Source organism: Vigna radiata, chromosome 6 (genome assembly GCF_000741045.1).
Source record: "Vigna radiata var. radiata cultivar VC1973A chromosome 6, Vradiata_ver6, whole genome shotgun sequence".
Taxonomy (NCBI): Eukaryota; Viridiplantae; Streptophyta; class Magnoliopsida; order Fabales; family Fabaceae; genus Vigna; species Vigna radiata.
Genome location: NC_028356.1, coordinates 31,806,087 through 31,825,093, shown reverse-complemented (window position 1 = coordinate 31,825,093; position 19,007 = coordinate 31,806,087). Strand labels below are relative to the sequence as shown.

Genomic DNA, 19,007 nt, shown 5'->3' with positions numbered 1-19,007 from the left:
ATATATATATATATATATATATATATTATTTCTCTTTTTATTTATAACTATTTTTTCATTTTATCTTACAATTTTTTAAGTTAAAATAATTATTTTATTATTTTTAATAAATTTAATTATTTTTTATTTGACCAATTTTCTTAATTATAATGAAACTATTTACAATAAAATTATTTATATTTACAATAAAGTTATAAAAATTATTTTTTATTATCACTAAAAAAGTAAGCTAGCACATAGTCTATATATAAAAACAACATTTTTTGTATTCACGTTTATTTTCTAATTTTATTCTTTAAGTATTTTTTTTAGACAAAATAATAATTTTATGAACATTACTTTTTAAGTCTAAAATACATATAAAAAATAATAATAAATAAATTAAATATAAAAGATAAATATAAAATATAGATAATATATCTAACACTCCTCCTTAAGTTGGTGCGTACAAATTGTATGTACCAAGGTTGTTACTAATATAATTCATAAAGACTTAATGAAAATATCTACGAGTGACACCAAATTGCTAATGATTTGAAAGACAACACAAAAGACGAAATACCAACCCCAGACTCCCCTGAGCAAAAAATCTTGGAGGTTGCTCCATGTAAATCTCTTCTTGCAATAAATAGGTACTTGTTGGAGAGCCACCATAACTATAAATAAACTAACAAAAACCATATTTTCCGTAGAAAAAAAAAACATATATGGATGAGTCAAACACAATGGTGACAAAAAAGAAGTCAGAAAAGACAATAGCAGAAAAGATGAATAGGAGAGAGAAATATTAAAAAAATCCAAGATTCTCCATTCAAGACACCTTAAAAAGGAAAAAGAGCAACATTGATACTTTGAATAACTGTCTAGAGGAGACGAGACATGTGACAACACACAATGAACCTGAAAAGTGGAAAACGAGTGACCTCGACTCTCTGAATACTACTAAACATGCCACCATGTACGACGGAAAAAGGGAACAAATCCATAATTTCAAAAGGCGCTGAGAGCGCGTAGTAGCTCTAATGAAGGCATCGATAATAGCATGGTGGTCGTCTAGTCGAGACGATCAAAACCATGTGATCGTCGGTCGAAACTTGATCTCTAATAGTGACAGCCATAAATAACGACGACGGCGGTAGATGGTGCCACTGGCAACAACGGTGGATATAGTGGCAGAGACCATGTTAAGAAGTGGGCTTTAAGCCTAACTCAACCCCACAAAACAAGCTTGTAAGATGAGGTTTGCACACATTTATATATTATGAATTGACCTTATATCTAGTTGATGTAGGACTTCCAACACTTTTTTCAAGCCAAGGTATATACATCTCGAGTGTGAGACTAGACATTAATGGGTGGTCCGATAGCGGATGAAACAATATGCTCAACAAACAACAAATATCGCTAGGATAGACTTTAACCATATCTCTAATACCTTGTTGAATATAGTGAAAAACTATATATGAAATTAATCTCCCTTGTATTGAATATAAAAATAGGATCCTCTATTTATAATATAAGAAATATCAGTCTAATCCAAAATACAAATAAGAAATAATAACAAACAAACTAAATATAAAAGATAAAAGATATATATAAAATAAAAATAATATATCTAACAAAGTGATTATTTATTTGAATTTAAACATTTTTTATTTGACAATTTTTTTAATAATTTTTAATTAAAAGATTATTTACAAAATAAATGAAAATTACTTACAATAAAATTATAAAAATTATTTATAATTAATTTTATAATAGTAATAATAATATTTATAATGATTTTTTATTTTTTTATTATCGTAAAAAAACAACACACGCATAATACATACGTTTCCACTAATTTTAAATAAGCTGAATAACATTTATACTATTATAAAAAAATAATTAAGTGTTATTTATTTTCTTAGATTTTTCATTATAAATAAAATTCACAATAACAACAATGAAAAGTAGTTATGTATTGACCTTTTTTTATGTAATTTTTTTTTTCTGGGAAAATAAAGAATACAAGAAATTTTTAGGTTGTATTAAAAGAATACTTTTTACACTTTTATGTTAAATTATATTTTTTGTAGGCATAAATGTTTTGAAAAACTCATAATTCTGTTCTATTTCTAAAATTGTATATTTTTAACTCGTTTTTTTTTTCTATTTTCTACGAATTAAACATTAATCTACCATGTCCTTAAGATGTCATTAAAAAAATTAACCATTTAAAATTAAAAATAAAAATAAAAATAAATAAGGCATACGTAAAATTAAAGTCGTGAATTTTCGGTTTGTTATGTTTAAAAGAAAGAAAATAAATTTGATAGAGAATGAAAATATCTCTTATTATTTTGTATTTATTAAACGATGTTATGTTTAATTATTTATTTGTTTCACAAACATATTGTGTTGAGTGATATTTGATACGAAAAAAAAAAAGAAGAAGAAGGTTTGGTGTGGTGTTTGTTATAGGGTCAAAGGTCTAAAAAATGTAAGGATGAGGTTGAAAGCATGGTGGCGTCGGGGTGATGGTGATGGAAAAGGTTGAAACAGGAAAAAAGTGGGAAAGCATGGGTTTTCTCATTTCCATCTTCACACCGCATCAAGAGGACCCCAAAACAAAAGGACGCAAAACTAACCGACCTTCTGTCTCCGCCCCCGTCTCTCGCAGCGGAGCAGGAGGTGGCAGACCTTGGCCATAACCACAACCACAACCACGGCGATGTCTTCTAATGCCGACTCCACCACGTCGCAGCTCTTGAATGTCACCATGGTAGCCGTTGACAAAGGCAAGAGCTGCGCCCACGCCTTTCGTTGGACCATCAAAAACATAGACAACCCCGTCATCATCGCACTCCATATCAAACACAAAAACATTACTCATCGTAGGTACCCTCTTGCATTATTTACCTGTCTCTCTCCCTTCTTTCTTATTCCATCCACTACAATAATCTAACATAAATCAACACTTTTTTCATTAATCAAACCTTAAACAGATCTTTTTATATATATATGTACGATGATTTTTTATGGTGTTGCTTATATTATATAACAATTATAATATTATATATAATTATGCGCATGCAGAGAGCATCGATGCTGTACCTCCCGACGAAGACGATGTAGCACATGTTTTCAACCACTTACGTCAAATGTGTCAAGGCAACAATGTATGTAATTGATATCCAATTTTGGAGAAAATTTTCATTACAATATTTTCTAACAAATACTTTGTAATGGATAAATAAGTTGATTAATTTTGATTAGTTGACGCATGCATGCATAATTATTAAAGTCTATACTAATAACTAGTTGATGGATATAATAACTAATAATTATTGTTGTTGCTCTTGTGATACTAGAATCTAACTTTGAAATGATAAAGATGTTGCACATTGTTAACTCAGGTTCAGTTGAAAGAAGCCGTGATCCATGACAGTGATATTGTGAGAGGAATAGTGGAATATGCACAGAGAAATCGCGTGAATACTATAGTCGTTGGTGCAGGCTCCTCCAACAAGACTAGTTTTGCAAGAAGTCTTTACCTGAGGAGTGGAAGCAAGTTAAGTGTTAATTGAGACATTACTTACCAAGTTTTCTACTTTGAACTCATATAAATGAGTTTAGTCATCTTAAAATTTGGCCTTTGCATGACAATTTTGTGTTTCCTTTGCATGTACAAATGTTATGTAATGTGTTAAAGTTTCTTAATGTGGTGGCTGTCTCAGAAAATTAAAAGGCCATGTGTCAACAGGCGTAATGAAATCAGCACCAGATCATAGTTCTGTGTTTGTGATTTCAAAAGGGAAGATAGTGGGAGCTCGACCAGCAATACGACCGATGGTAAACATGGTTCAACCACCAAGTGAACATGCAAAAAGGTGCCACACAATGAAACTTATTAATACCTTTCACATTTTCAATGCATATATGCCATGATGAAATAAGTTGGTACTCAGTTACACTCTTCTTCAATCACAAATATATAGCCATGTTCAAATCTAAGCATTTTGGCTGGCTACAGTGAGAACAGGACACATGGAATTAGAAGTGGGAGCACCAATGGAAGATCAGAAAGATCACTTGTACTTGAAATGGCAAGGTCTTCTTCAGTCGGTCAATCAACGGAACACAGGTTAATATTTTGCCACAGCTCGGATGGAACTGACTCTTCAAAGTCGAACAAGTTAGTGTCATCAGATGGAATTAGACAAGAGTGCGATCTATCAGATTCTCAATTCACGGTATGTGTCCAAGAAAACAAAAAGCTTATCATGGATTAGATTGTCTTTGTTGTAGAACAAAAACTACTAAGTGATCAAATCAGTATGGTAAAACTAAGTCGTAGAAATTAATTTACTATTTCATTTCATTCCAGGAAGAGATGGAGAGTGAGATGAAAAGGTTGAAGCTCAAACTGAAACAAACTATGGACATGTTGAGTTCAGCTTGCAAAGAAGCAGTGTCAGCCGAAAGCAAGGTGAAGTAAATTATGTGATCATGACTGTAAGAAGTAAGAAAACTCTACTTATGTGTTCATTCACTGCATAATGTATAGACAAAAATTACCTCAAAATGGTTTACATATTGTGATGCAAATAAGGCCACAACTATTACTCCTTCACTATAATAAACTGGTAAGGATAAAACAAGGGTAGTGATTAAATGAGCTTGAATGTTACACTTAGATGAAATCAACGAAGTGTTGTTAAATGAAATTACTCAAAGGGTGTTCTTGGCAGGCTAAAGAGATTAACCAACGGAAACTGGACGAGGAACGTATAGCTGAGGTGGCTAAGTTGTCTAAAGAGGCAGCACTTGCATTGGCAGAAAAGGAGAAAGTTAAAGCCAAAGCTGCATTGGAAGCAGCTGAGGAAGCCATTAAGATGGTTGAAAAGGAAGCACAGAGAAGATTTAATGCAGAGATGAAGGCCAGAAGAGAGGCACATGAAAAGGATCGAGCATTGAATCAGTTGGCATGTAGGGAAATTCGATGCAGAAAATACAGTATAAGCGATGTTGAAGAGGCCACTCATAAGTTCTCCCCAGCATTGAAAGTAGGTGAAGGTGGATATGGACCCGTCTTTAAAGGCCAACTTGATCACACCCAAGTAGCAATCAAAATTTTGAACCCTGAAGCTACCCACGGAAGGAGGCAGTTCCAACAAGAGGTATGTAATAAATTCGTCATTCCAGAAATTTACGTTAACTTTTTTATGTACTTTGCTTATTCTAACCGATACAACTTTTAATTCATCAGCAGTATAAAAGTATTTATAGTGAACATCCATGTTTATGCAAGCTAAAGAAGATATATTATCCTTCTGACATGTGTAGGTTGAGGTATTATGCAGCATAAGGCATCCTAACATGGTTCTCCTCATTGGTGCATGTCCTGAGTACGGATGTTTAGTGTATGAGTACTTAGAGAATGGTAGCTTAGAAGATAGATTACTGAGGAAAAATGATAGCCCTCCAATTCCATGGTGGAAACGATTTGAAATAGCTGCTGAGATTGCAACTGCACTTCTTTTCCTTCATCAAACAAAGCCAGAACCAATTGTGCACAGGGACCTCAAACCTGCCAACATTCTCTTGGACAGGAATTTTGTGAGCAAAATCAGTGATGTGGGTCTTTCAAGACTAGTGCCAGCTTCTGTGGCTGATTCTGTCACACAATATCACTTGACTGCTGCTGCTGGAACCTTTTGTTACATTGACCCTGAGTACCAACAAACTGGGATGCTAACAACAAAATCAGACGTATACTCATTGGGGATAATGCTTCTACAAATCATCACAGCCAAGGCTCCAATGGGGCTTGCTCACCATGTTCTGAAGGCCATTGAAGAGGGAACATTTTCAGAAATGCTCGATCCTTCGATCAATGATTGGCCCCTTGAAGAGACTCTTGAATTTGCCAAACTGTCACTGAAATGTGCAGAGCTCAGCAAAAAGGACAGGCCTGATCTTGCAACCGTGGTTGTGCCAAAGCTTAATCAGTTGAGAGAGTTTGGGTTAGCATCACATAACAAGCTGAATCATAGTCACCCTCAACTTCCTCTCTCGCCTACAAGAACTCATCTATCGGATCCATAAAATAGGTTCCATTATGGAATCATGGCTGTGCCATGTTATTTTGAGTAGAAACATTTACTCCAGTAAACTCCTTGCAGCACTCATTGTTGTGTTGCAATGCTAGTTTCCAGCAGCTTTCTTGTAACGAAAGAGTTTCCTTTAATCCAAATAGATGATGCCTAAACCCTAAAATGGCCTTGCAAGAGATCATGAATGCATTATGTCTTCAAACTTTTTTAAAATCTTAACTTGATCTCTTTTATGTTACTTTAACAAACTCATATTACATGATTTTGTGATAGAAAGATAGTGCAAGTTTCTTTTACAATCTCAATGCTTAAACTATTAACTCTTAAACTTATGTGCTGTCCAGTTTTCTCATAAGATTTCAACTCACTATCACAAGAGGTGTTTTTACGTTTGTTTGTTTAAATAAACTTATTCAAAAGCGATTATAAGAGAAAAAAATTAGTTATTTCAAAACTGTAAGTAAAATATAAGCTTTAATAAAAGTTATAAGTGTCATGTGTTAATATCATATCTTTTGTTATTATTTTGATTTCAATTTAATGTCGGTAGTATTTCATTTTAAGATAAGTTAATTGAAATACTTTTCAAAATTAAGATCTAATTGAAACTTTTTTTTCCTATATGATAAAAATGAAACTTTTTAAAGAACATAAGCAAATTGAATAAGCCTAATTAAAACGTTCAAGCAATAAAAGTAACTTAATAATGCAAGTTAAAAACAATGTTAAAAGTATATTTTCCTGTCGTAAAATACAAACATTGAATCATCTCAATTCTAAAAGTTTACATTTACACAAATTATCTCCTTCCACTTTTATAGATTCCAATTTAACTTTCACAAAAATTTTCTCAATAATATTTTGTATAGTCTTTTTAATAAAAATAACCCGATATCATAACTATTCAATGCAACAAAAAAAATTCACCGTTTTCCATCTTCCACAAATCTTTTTAACTAAAAATATATTTAATTGATCAAATCAATTTCTGTTACCTTATATCTTGAATTCACCAAACATTGTAGTTTTATATAAGAAACCTTAGCTCAAATTCAACCTCTTTTAAACAATAAAACATCATATTTTTTATATAACTCACATAAACCATTGTAGGGAGAATTAATACTTTTCCACCGTGCCATTCTTAAGGAAGCATCAAAGAATATAACTCAAACTTGCAAAGTGCCAAAATGCCAAATGCACGCTATATAAAAAATTCACCAATTCTTCCATTGTTTCTGTCTATATAATACTTACACCATATACATATTTTCCATGCTTCCAAGCTCATTCCAATTTACCTCATCAAATGGGACATCGCAGATTCAGACAAAAAGATCTGTTTCCATTGATGAGAAAAGTTGGATTGATGTTGCTAGGTTTGTGTGCATGCATGGTGGCATCAGAAGAAAACATTGAAAACCCTTCAACTGGTTCATTGTGCATCAGTGAATGTGCCTCATGTCCTACCATATGTTCACAACCTCCTCCTTCTCTTGTCACATCATATTCAAACCATCCACCTCCTTCACCTCTTACACCACAACAACACCTCACACCACCATCATATCCACCTCCTCCACCACTCCTAACATCATACCCTTCTCCTCCTCCACTCTCAACATCAAATCCACCACCTTCTCCACTTCTAACATCATATCCACCACCCCCTCCTCTCTTAATATCAAATGATCCACCCCCTTCTCCACTTCTAACCTTCCCTCCACCATCACTACTACTACCACCACCTCCAAAGCCTTTACAACCTCCTCCTCCACCACCACCACCACCACCACCTTTCAAGTCCAACAACAACAACCCTCCTTCATCAGGTTCAGGACAACCTACAGTTATTTCTGGCCCTAACTACCCCTATTACTATTACTATTCCTCAGCTGTTGCATCTTCCTTTTCTCCACATGTTATACCTTTTTTCCTCTCACTGTCCTTCTTTCATGAGCTATTCTTTTGATGGTTCCGGATGAAACAAGTATTTGTACAGTGTACAGCAATTTGACGGACATATATGTTTTTTCCTACTTCATGTTTTACCTTTGTTGGGAACTCATAATGTAATTACTGGTAGTAAGAGGAATCAATATTCCTTTATAAACTGTGACAAATTCAAGTTTGTTATTGATTGAATGATTTTTTTAGTACTATGTTATGAGATGAGATTGTATTATATGTGTATAGACAGTTCTGTACAGAAAGAAAGTAAACACGTAATTATTGTTAAGAAATACTTGTTTTGGCTTTGTTTTAGATATGGATATTTGATATTTTAATATTTTTTTTTAATATTTTTTAATAATTTTTTTTAAAAAGAAGGACACTGTTACTATTAGTATGTTTGAATTTATTTTTAAAAAATTATTTAAAATGAATATGTTTTATTAAAAAGTTGTAAAAAAATTGTTAAAATTTTTTTTTCCTAAAAACATGTGAATTCATGATTGTCATGAGAAACTAATATTGATGATATGGCAGTTTATTCAAATTTTTTTTTTATTGTTTCTGATAAATAGTGATTAATAACACTATGATTCTGTTTACTAATAATGAGCACACGTGTATTGCTTTTATACATAATTTGGTCACAGTTAAAATTAATTTCACATTTTACGTTTTTATGAAAGATAAATAGTATCAACTACATCAGAAACTTTATCTAAGTTTTGTTTTAGGAAAAAAAAAAACTTCATATATAGGTTAAAGTGTTTGCTTTAACCATGGTTTGTATCTTGTGATAATTTAAAGTATAGGTATATCTCAATAAAAGTATATTCTTCTCTTTGTTGAAAAGAAAAGCAAATATGATATAAACTCAATGTAATAACACTTAAAAGATCAGGAAATAAAGTTTTACTACCAATCCGTGATAAATCCTAGCTGAATTTGAAAAACAATGTCTGTGAGATTAATGAAAGAAAGAAAGCCAAAAATAAAATGTAGGTAAAATTAAATATGTATCCATATATTTAAAAACTTATTAAATTATATGTAAATATAAATATTTTATGAGTTAAATATATTTTTAGTTTTGAAACGAAATTAAAATTTATGGATACATTTAGATTCTCACACTTAAAAAAAAATATAATCATTTTAATTAAATTATGTTAAAAAAAATTTAACGTGTTAAGCATATTTACATGTTAAAATAAAAATATGTCAAACCACGTAATCTACTCAGATATTAATAAAAAAACTTTTAAAGTTTAAAAATTAAAATATACCAAAGTTTTAGATTTTGACAAATTATAATTTTGCATCAAAATTCAAACACTAAATATTTAACTCATATCTTCTTATTCTTTACATCCTTATTTTCGTTAACATATAATTTTTTTTACGGACATTAATACTTTGTCAAAAAAAAAAATCTTAAGAAGTTCTTCGTTAATATGTTTTATTAGCCCTTTTAAGAAGCTATTTTTTTTAAGGAATTGTTAATTAACAAATGGGTAACGACTTTAAATAATTAAACTTTATCAATGCACTTCACTAACCTTTCCCAATTTCTCTAAATCAACTTTTGTGCCTTTATGCATGTTTTTAAATCTTTTGTAATAATGAACATTGTTAATTAACAAACCAAAAGAACAAAATTATAAACATACTTTGCAATAAAAGGTTAAAGACATTGGATGGATATTTTAGTATATTAAGATATTTTTCAAGTACGGTCACTTCAACATTAAGATTTTCTAATTTCATGGATCAGAAAAATAGTAAGACATGTTCTAAAATAAGATTAACAAAATTAGTTAACAAATAAGATTAATTAAAATTAGTTTTATCATATTTTTTCTTTCTGGACTGGTCTGACTTTGTTTCTACAACAAAATAAAACAAATCTAATGTTTAATATCTAATTCAGCTTAATGTAAAATGTATATAATATACCTCAACAATAACCTCTTCTTTAAAGATCTTGGATAATTTTCAAATCTGGAACCGTTAAAGACAATTTTGCAATTGAGTAAAAGCAAATATGAAGTTGTTTAAAAGCTCAACTTTCATGGCTTCCACTTGTTTTTTTTTTTGTTTTTTTGTTTTTACTTTTTCTTTTAACTTTGTTTCCATTTCCTCTTGTAGTCTTTTGTTTTCATGCTTTAAAGTTCAACTTGAGCATTTCAACTTCATCTTATGTTTTGTATTTCAACTTGAGATTTAGACCCCATAAATTTAAAGGGACAATCCTTTTTTTCACATCTTTGCACATAACCATGTCGATCTTTTCCAAATACTTAAGAAAATATATCATGTGAAGTTAAGTTTTTCTCTCATTCTTTTAAATAAAAAGTAATTGCATCATGAAGCTTTCATTGAAAATGGAAAAAAAATAATCAAAATTACACTTATTATTCAAACAAGACTATAAAAATAGAGACAAGAGATTATCATACAATAATTCCTTTGGTTTCCTCATTCTTAGGCTTATGTGTCATGATGAACATTTTTGTATAAAATTAATGACTCTCTTCCATTGGTATTTCTCAATGTCTATCATATAAAAAAAATAATGTAAAGTAAATAAGTTTAAATACTAACTTAGTCTATATTTTCGTTGAGTTTATTCATTGTAGTTTTTTTTTTTGTGATCGATAAGGTCATAAATAGTTAACGGTACAGTAGATGTAATGTAAGATATGTGGAAATTGTAATAATTATGGGATAAAGTGGGTTTTGAGACTTGAGTGTTATTTTTGGTAATTAGGTTTAATGTTTAGATGTGTTTATAGTTATAATTGATATGTTAGTTATTTATGTTTTATTAATAAAGTGCAACACATAATTGGTATGTTGATAATTGTATTAAAGTATTTTTAGTTGTTTCCGTTATGACATTTATTATTCTGTTAGAAGTTACTGTTCATATGAACAATATTTTTGTTCCTAGGGTTTTCTATTTTGGGGCTTTTTGGTTTTGCCGTTACTGGAACCCTATATAAGGGCTTCCAGTGTCAGAAATAAAATAGATGAAGAAGAAATCCAGTCAATCACAATATATTTCATTTTCTCTTAAACTTAGAATACGTACATTATACAGCGCGCCTTCTTTCTTCCGTTCCCTTTCCGATCTGCCACCGTCGACCACCGCACCGGAGACTCCTTCATCGTTGACGGACTGGCCGAAACACTCCATGAACGGACTTCGTACCCTCTCGTCCTCGCAGAGCACTCGGGCTCCGAAGCTCCCAACAATCCCATCTAACTATTGACTCTGAAGATCTTTTGTGAGAAAGAGACTTTAGCCTCTTGACTCTGGGCCATTAGTTTGGGCCTTCTTTTCTTTGTTTTGGGCCAACGTTTTTCTTTATGGTATCAGAGCAGGTCTTGGACCTGTTCTGCGTTTCCGCTGCTCGTATCACCAATTCTTGATTAATCATCCACTTCTTTCCGCCTTCTTGCATTCATGGAGCAAATGGATCAAACTAATAATCCTTCCAGTCCCTACTATCTGCACCCAGGGGAGAACCCATGCACCTCCCTCATCTCACAGATTCTCAATGAGTCTAATTACACCTCTTGGAGTAGAAATATGAGGAGAACCCTTCTTTCGCAGAACAAACTCAAATTCATAGATGGCGGGATCACAAAGCCTCAAAGAAATGATAGTCTTTTTGATTCTTGGGAAAGAAGTAACATGATGGTATTATCTTGGATCATTAAGACACTTTTGCCCCAAATTGCTGAGAGCGTGATTTATATGGAGAATGCTCAAGAACTTTGGGAAGAATTGAAAGAGAGATTTTCAAAGGATGATCATTTCAAGTTCTCAAATCTTCTTCAGGAAATTCATTCTATAAAACAAGGTGAACGAAGCATAAATCAATATTTTACCGATTTGAAGATTTTGTGGGAGGAATTGGAATTTCTCAGGCCTATTCCCAGTTGTAGCTGCAAAGTTCCTTGCAGTTGTGATTTTTCTAAGGCCTCACACAAATATAGGGACATGAAGCATGTCATATGCTTTTTGAAGGTTTTAAACGAATGTTATAATATTGTCAAGACTCAGATATTACTCATGGAACCTTTACCCAACATTAATCGAGTATTTTCACTCCTTATACAACAAGAAAGACAAGGGAATTTTAATCAGGGTGACAACAAAATACTGGCCAACATCATTGACAAACGAAATCAATGGAAGAACAACCAAGGTTGGAGGACATATGGCCATGGAAATCCACCCAGAAATCAAGGAAGAGGAAGGGGAAGAAATCCCAACTATGGGAAACAATGTTCCCACTGCCATAAGATGAACCACACCATTGATGAGCGTTACTCTAAGCATGGGTTTCCACCATGGTATAAGAAGAATGACGGAAACAGTGAGAATGATACTGGACAAAGGGAATGGGGCTCTGCCAATGCTTGCTCTGCATCCTCAGGAACACAAGTTGATCAGCAAAACATTGTTCATAATCCCTTCACGCATGAACAGATGCAAAAGATACTACAGCTGCTGGACAAAGCCGATAGCCCATCACACAGTATTAGTAAAATACAGAAAAACAACACAGAGGACACACAAGGTATGCCTTCGTGGATTATAGACACAGGGGCCACAGATCATGTGACCCATGACAAAAATCAGTTTACCACTTTTTATAAAATCAATCCCATATCTGTCGAATTGCATAATAACTCTTTGGTTACTACCCAGTATGCAGGGACCATCTATTTCACTAAGGAATTTGTGATTTTTAATGTTTTATATACCTGAATTTACTTTTAATCTCATTTCTGTTGAAAGTCTAACTAGAGACATAAATTGCACTCTTACTTTTTCATCTAAGATGTGTGAAATTCAGGACAATGCTACATTGAAGATGATTGTATATGCTAGTGTGTGCAAAGGACTCTACCACTTATAGCCTTTTGAAAGGAACCTAACTTCTAGTTGTATTTTCTCCTATGAACATGAAAATGTAAACCTATGGCACTGTAGGCTAGGCCATCCTGGACACAAAGTTGTTGAAAAATTGTGTAAAATTGTTCCTTACATTCAAATTTCTACAGACAATGCTTGTGATATTTGTCACTACGCTAAACAACACAAATTGCCTTTTCCTAAGAGCAATACTTTGTCTGCTAACTGCTTTGATATGATTCATTGTGATATTTGGGGTCCTATTTCTACTTCTTCTGTACAAGGGCATAGATATTTTCTCACTATTGTTGATGACCATAGTAGGCACACTTGGGCCTTTCTAATGAATAACAAGGGTCAGACCAGAGATCTTTTACAGGCTTTTATCATGAAGATCAAAACTCAATTTAATAAAACCATTAAAATCATTAGGACAAATAATGGCCCTGAATTTAACTGCCCTGCTACCTATAATTCTAATGGAATTGAGCATCAAAAGAGTTATGTTGAAACCCCTCAACAAAATTCAGTTGTTGAAAGAAAACATCAACACATATTAAATGTTACTCGTAGGTTAATTTTTCAGTCAAATATCCCTCACACCTATTGGTCTTATGCTTTGTCTCATGTTGTCTTTTTAATCAATAGATTACCTTCTCCTGTTATCAATGACAAAACTCCTTTTGAACTCTTGTATAATGATTCACCCACCTATCTTGATCTAAAGGTCTTTGGATGTCTTTGTTTTGCTTCTACTTTGGAAAGCAATAGAAGTAAACTTGATCTGAGAGCTAGGAAAGGAATATTCCTAGGATACAAGAGTGGAATGAAAGGGTATACAGTTCTTGACATTAATAGTAGAGAAATAACCATTAGCAGAAATGTTGTTTGCTATGAAAATGTATTCCCATATAAAGATAAACACAAAGGGAAAGACAATAGTAGTGGTGGTGAAGAAAATATATTTTTCCTTGATGATATTAACTGCAGGTATGAGAAAGAATCTGCAAGGGATGAAGGAGGGAACCCAAGTCCTGCTGAGAGTAATTTTGATGGCAGAAACTCAGCCGAGAGCAGTGCTGCCACTAAGAACACAAATCCCACAGAACAGCAGCAAGAAAATGTTCAAAGAAGATCTAGCAGAGTTAGAAAAACTCCAGAATACATAAAGAATTATATTCAGGAAGGGGATGAATCCCCATCTACATATTTGACTGTCAAAAATGGTTTGAGTACTCCTTATTCTATAACAAATGTCTTGTCTTACAAATCTCTTTCTGACAAGCACTTAAAATACACTTTTGCTATAACTGGTGACAAAGAACCCAGTTCTTATGAACAAGCCACGAACAGCCCAGAATGGACTAATGCCATGCAAAAGGAAATTCAAGCTCTACAAGCGAATAAAACCTGGTTTATGACTCAACTTCCTCCAGGAAAGAGATCTATTGGATGTAAGTGGGTCTATAAGATTAAACACAAGGCTGATGGTAGTATTGAAAGGTATAAGGCTCGGTTGGTATCCAAAGTGTATACCCAACAAAAGGGTATAGATTTTCTAGACACTTTTTCCCCTGTCGCTAAACTTACTTCTGTTAGAATGCTACTTACTCTTGCAGCTTCTAAAAATTGGATTCTACATCAACTTGATGTAGAAAATGCCTTTCTTCATGGAGACTTGAATGAAGATGTATATATGGATCCTCCACCAGGCTTAAATGCTGGAGTTAAGGGTCAAGTATGTAAGTTGATTAAGTCCTTATATGGCTTGAAACAAGCCAGTAGACAATGGTTTGATAAACTTTCCACATTTCTTATTTCTTCTGGATACACTCAATATAAATCTGATCACTCTTTATTTGTCAAAAGAACTAATGCAGACTTCACAGCTTTACTTGTGTATGTTGATGATATTGTTTTGGCTGGAAATTCAATGAAAGAAATCAATTTTGTAAAAACCCTTTTACACAATCAGTTTCACATTAAAGACCTAGGAGAACTTAAATATTTTCTAGGTTTTGAAGTTGCTAGATCTAGAAAAGGAATACATATATGCCAAAGAAAATATGTTCTTGATATTCTTGAAGAGACAAGGATGCTTGGAAGCAAACCCAGTTCTACACCATATTTGAGCAACAACAACTCATTATACAAGGCAGAGGACTACATGGATAATCCTAGTGATTATCGAAGGCTAATAGGAAAGCTTTTCTACCTTACTAACACTAGACCTGATCTATGTTTTACAGTTAATCTTTTGAGTCAGTTTATGCAGGAACCAACCAAGCATCACTACCAGGCTTTACAACATATACTTAGATATGTTAAATCAAGTCCTTCTGAAGGACTTTTCTTTGCTTCTGATTCGGAGATACAAATAAAAGGTTTCAACGATTCTGATTGGGCCACTTGCCCTAATACAAGAAGATCAACCACTGGCTATTGCATTTTCCTGGGAAAATCTCTTGTCTCTTGGAGATCAAAGAAGCAGAGTACTGTCTCGAGATCCTCTACAGAAGCAGAGTACAGAGCTCTTGCTGCTACAGTTTATGAAATGCAATGGTTGCATTATCTTCTTCAAGACCTCGAAGTCACACCGGTTAATACAACTATCTTATACTATGACAACAACTCTGCAAGGCACATAGCTCATAATCAGAGTTTTCATGAGCGCACCAAGCAGATAGAGTTGGATTGTCACGTCCGTGAGGAGATACAGTCCAAGTTTCTACATTTACTACCTATTCGGTCAGAAGAGCAGCTAGTAGATGTCTTCACAAAATTCCCTCACCGCACTCGCTTCAAGTTGATTATTCCCAAGCTTGGAATGGTGAACATCCACCATCTAGCTTGAGGGGAGGATATTAAAGTATTTTTAGTTGTTTCCGTTATGACATTTACTATTCTGTTAAAAGTTACTGTTCATATGAACAATATTTTTGTTCTTAGGGTTATCTATTTTGGGGCTTTTTGGTTTTGCCGTTACCGGAACCCTATATAAGGGCTTCCAGTGTCAGAAATAAAATAGATGAAGAAGAAATTCAGTCAATCACAATATATTTCATTTTCTCTTAAACTCAGAATACGTACCTTATACAGCGCGCTTTCTTTCTTCCGCTCCCTTTTCGATCTGCCACCATCGGCCACCGCACCGGAGACTCCTTCATCGTTGACGGACTGGCCAGAACACTCCATGAACGGACTTTGTACCCTCTCGTCCTCGTAGAGCACTCGGGCTTCGAAGCTCCCTACAATCCCATCTAACTACTGACTCTGAAGATCTTTTGTGAGAAAGAGACTTTAGCCTCTTGACTCTGGGCCATTGGTTTGGGCCTTCTTTTCTTTCTTTTGGGCCAACGTTTTTCTTTAAATTGGATGATTTAGTGTCTGTGTGATATTATTAATGTGATGTGTTGACTTTTTAATAAAAGGATGATTTATGATTGAATGCGTGTGGGTTCAATTCTATGAATTTAAGGGAAACCTTTGATTTATATGACAGGTATTTAGATGGATTTGGTTTTTAAAACTATATTATTATAAGTGGGAAGATATTAGAAATAAAGTTAGGTTGTTTTATAAATATTAAGATATAGAGAAAAGGTGACATTTGTGTTTAGGAACCCTATAAACTATAAATCAAAGAGAGAAGCAAAGGAAAGAGACATTTGGGAGGGAGATAGAGACATCTGAGAGAGAAGAGAAATAGAAATAAATACAAAGACCCCTTCAACAACACTCCATCTTCCCCAACTCTTCACGTGTATAGCAACTCCTAACATTTTTCATCCTTCTCCCCAATTTCTCTTACACATATTAAACCACAACACTCTAGCAATCACTATTTCCTCACGGTCCAAATCATCTTCTTACCCAAATTTACTCCATGTATTGTGCTATTGATATCATATTTATGTACTTTTTTTACTTGAATGGACTTGATCCATGTAGTTAATGCCTTGATTAGTCTTTAGGTTGATCAATTTTGTTAATGATGTTTTAATTTTGATGCTAATATGATCAACATAGTCAACACTTACTATAATGATTATTTTGGTTGATACATAGTCAACCAAACCATCATGACATGTATTTATATTATAAGGGTCAAATACATCTAAGCATAATTAGTCGAGAAGTACTTGGACACTCACAAATTCATTTAAAATACTTCAACACTAAAATAAAGATGAGAGTAATAAATTAGATTATATATATATATATATATATATATATATATATATTAATGGTATTTTCATCTTTTACACAATCTAAAGAGGAAAAAAACAATGGAGGTGCAAATAATTATAGTAATGATACTCCTTCCATACAACCTGTTGGAGCACCTGAGATCTTCAGCCTCTTTACCTCTCCTTCTCTACATGTGAGTTGTGAGTCAAAGCTTTTGTTATTTATAATAGTTATATTGTCTTTGAACAAAATTATCTCATAAATAAACTATTTACAGTCTTCAAAATGCAACTGTTAAACTTTTTTTAGAATATTAAATATCAAACTTTACTGTGATCGAAGATTTTTTTTATTTCTCCAATAATCTACGACTGAGAAATATGTTACTTCATAAAATATAACATTCAACCAGCCATTTCAATCTGTTTTGGAAAATAAAAATTAAATATATATATATATATATATATATATATATATATATTTAAAATTTAATTCATTTTACTGAATTAAAGTTTAAATTTAAGATATTAATCATAATTTAATAACTAAATAAATATACGTTATAATACGTTATGTGTTTAAATTTTTTCTAATAGAACAATTTTAAGGCTCAAAATTTCCTTCTACTTGATACTTTATTTTTAATATTTGTTTACCATAATATTCTTTAAAGAATCAATAATATAGAAGAAAAAAATATAATTATATATAACTTTGTGTTAAATCTTAAGAATTTTTCTTATGTTATGAGTTTTTTCTTCTTCACCGTATCAGAAATTAATTATGCTATGAGTATTATAATTGTACCCAACATATTTCTACACATGGTAAAAATTAGATACAAATTTTACACTTTGTAAAAATTAGACACGGATTTTAATTATATAGATTTCCCCACTTATCTCTCTCTAATTATTTAATATAATCATATATTTTGAGCTCAAATTTGAAACTTTTAATTAATTAAGTTGACATAATTGTACATACTCAACACTCAAAACTCTTCCAATGATCCTAAGTATTTATAGATTCATAAAATATGAGTTTCCCGTGTTGAAAAGTAGTTGCTTTCATATGAGAGTTGAAAAATAGTACCAACCAAAAGGTTTTTTTTTTTTTTTTTAAAAAAAAACTTTTCTGAAAAAAAAAATGAAATGAATGAATTTTTTATAAATTAAAATTAACTTATATATAAATTATTTGTACTAACTTTTTTAATAATTGCTTTAAATTGTTATTTTTAATTTATGTGTAAGATCTTCTGAATTAAAAAAATGGAATGGTTCAAGAAAAATCATGAATCCATAAAGTCAAAGATTGAAATTTGCATGGTGGTCCCTTCTTGAAAATCAAGTCACTCGTCATCACAGAAAGTCTTATATATAGTGTTATATTCAGCAGAAGGTGTTCAATTTGTAATATCCCTTATCTTCCACGGCACCACTTCAGCAATGAATAGTACCAAAATTGTTGCATGGTTTTTCACTTTCTATTCCAATCATTGCACTATGACAGCGGAGAAGAACCATCAAAACCCATTCAAACAAACACTTGCTACTTAATTTGGAACACCACTTACCACTTATGATGTACACCACTGTTATAACATGAAGGACAATATTCATTATTCAGTTGGGAATTCATAAGTAGAGGTGTCAATTTAACCCATGGCCCCAAGGCTAGCCCTAACCCACTATTGAAAAAGCCCTATTTTAAGAAGCCCCTTAAGTAGGGGGCTAGAAAAAAGCCCCAACCCCCAAAGCCCCCTCTCAAGTGGGTTAGGGTCAGGGTTAAAGTGGGTTAGCCCCACTCTAAAACTTTAATTAAATTTTAGT

At 32.5% G+C, this 19,007-nt stretch overlaps 2 protein-coding genes across 3 annotated transcripts; both read left to right on the top strand.

Annotated features, from left to right (window-relative positions):
• Positions 1-2,442: 2,442 nt before the first annotated feature.
• Positions 2,443-6,260, top strand: LOC106763711 (U-box domain-containing protein 52-like). 2 transcript variants are annotated; one of them, XM_022781722.1, is made up of 8 exons: positions 2,443-2,876; positions 3,079-3,161; positions 3,399-3,553; positions 3,720-3,872; positions 4,016-4,235; positions 4,370-4,471; positions 4,734-5,162; positions 5,329-6,260. In XM_022781722.1, the coding sequence occupies exons 1-8, from the start codon at positions 2,714-2,716 to the stop codon at positions 6,088-6,090; spliced, it is 2,067 nt and encodes a 688-aa protein (XP_022637443.1). In that variant the 5' UTR covers positions 2,443-2,713; the 3' UTR covers positions 6,091-6,260. The 2 variants fall into 2 exon arrangements, with proteins under 2 accessions (XP_022637443.1, XP_022637444.1); XM_022781723.1 differs by having other exon boundaries at positions 2,771-2,880.
• A 1,129-nt stretch (positions 6,261-7,389) lies between these two features.
• Positions 7,390-8,260, top strand: LOC106764300 (leucine-rich repeat extensin-like protein 1). The gene has a single exon (XM_014648574.2). The coding sequence runs from the start codon at positions 7,408-7,410 to the stop codon at positions 8,068-8,070; it is 663 nt and encodes a 220-aa protein (XP_014504060.1). The 5' UTR covers positions 7,390-7,407; the 3' UTR covers positions 8,071-8,260.
• The last annotated feature ends 10,747 nt before the right edge of the window (positions 8,261-19,007 follow it).

What these genes read in the sequence shown, in the direction of transcription:
- LOC106763711 (XM_022781722.1), top strand. Translation starts at nt 2,714, where the DNA reads ATGTCTTCTAATGCCGACTCCACCACGTCGCAGCTCTTGAATGTCACC. An exon ending in TACCTGAGGAGTGGAAGCAA is followed by an intron (nt 3,554 to 3,719) that starts GTTAAGTGTTAA and finishes TGGCTGTCTCAG; the next exon opens with AAAATTAAAAGGCCATGTGT. An exon ending in CAGTGTCAGCCGAAAGCAAG is followed by an intron (nt 4,472 to 4,733) that starts GTGAAGTAAATT and finishes TGTTCTTGGCAG; the next exon opens with GCTAAAGAGATTAACCAACG.
- LOC106764300 (XM_014648574.2), top strand. Translation starts at nt 7,408, where the DNA reads ATGGGACATCGCAGATTCAGACAAAAAGATCTGTTTCCATTGATGAGA.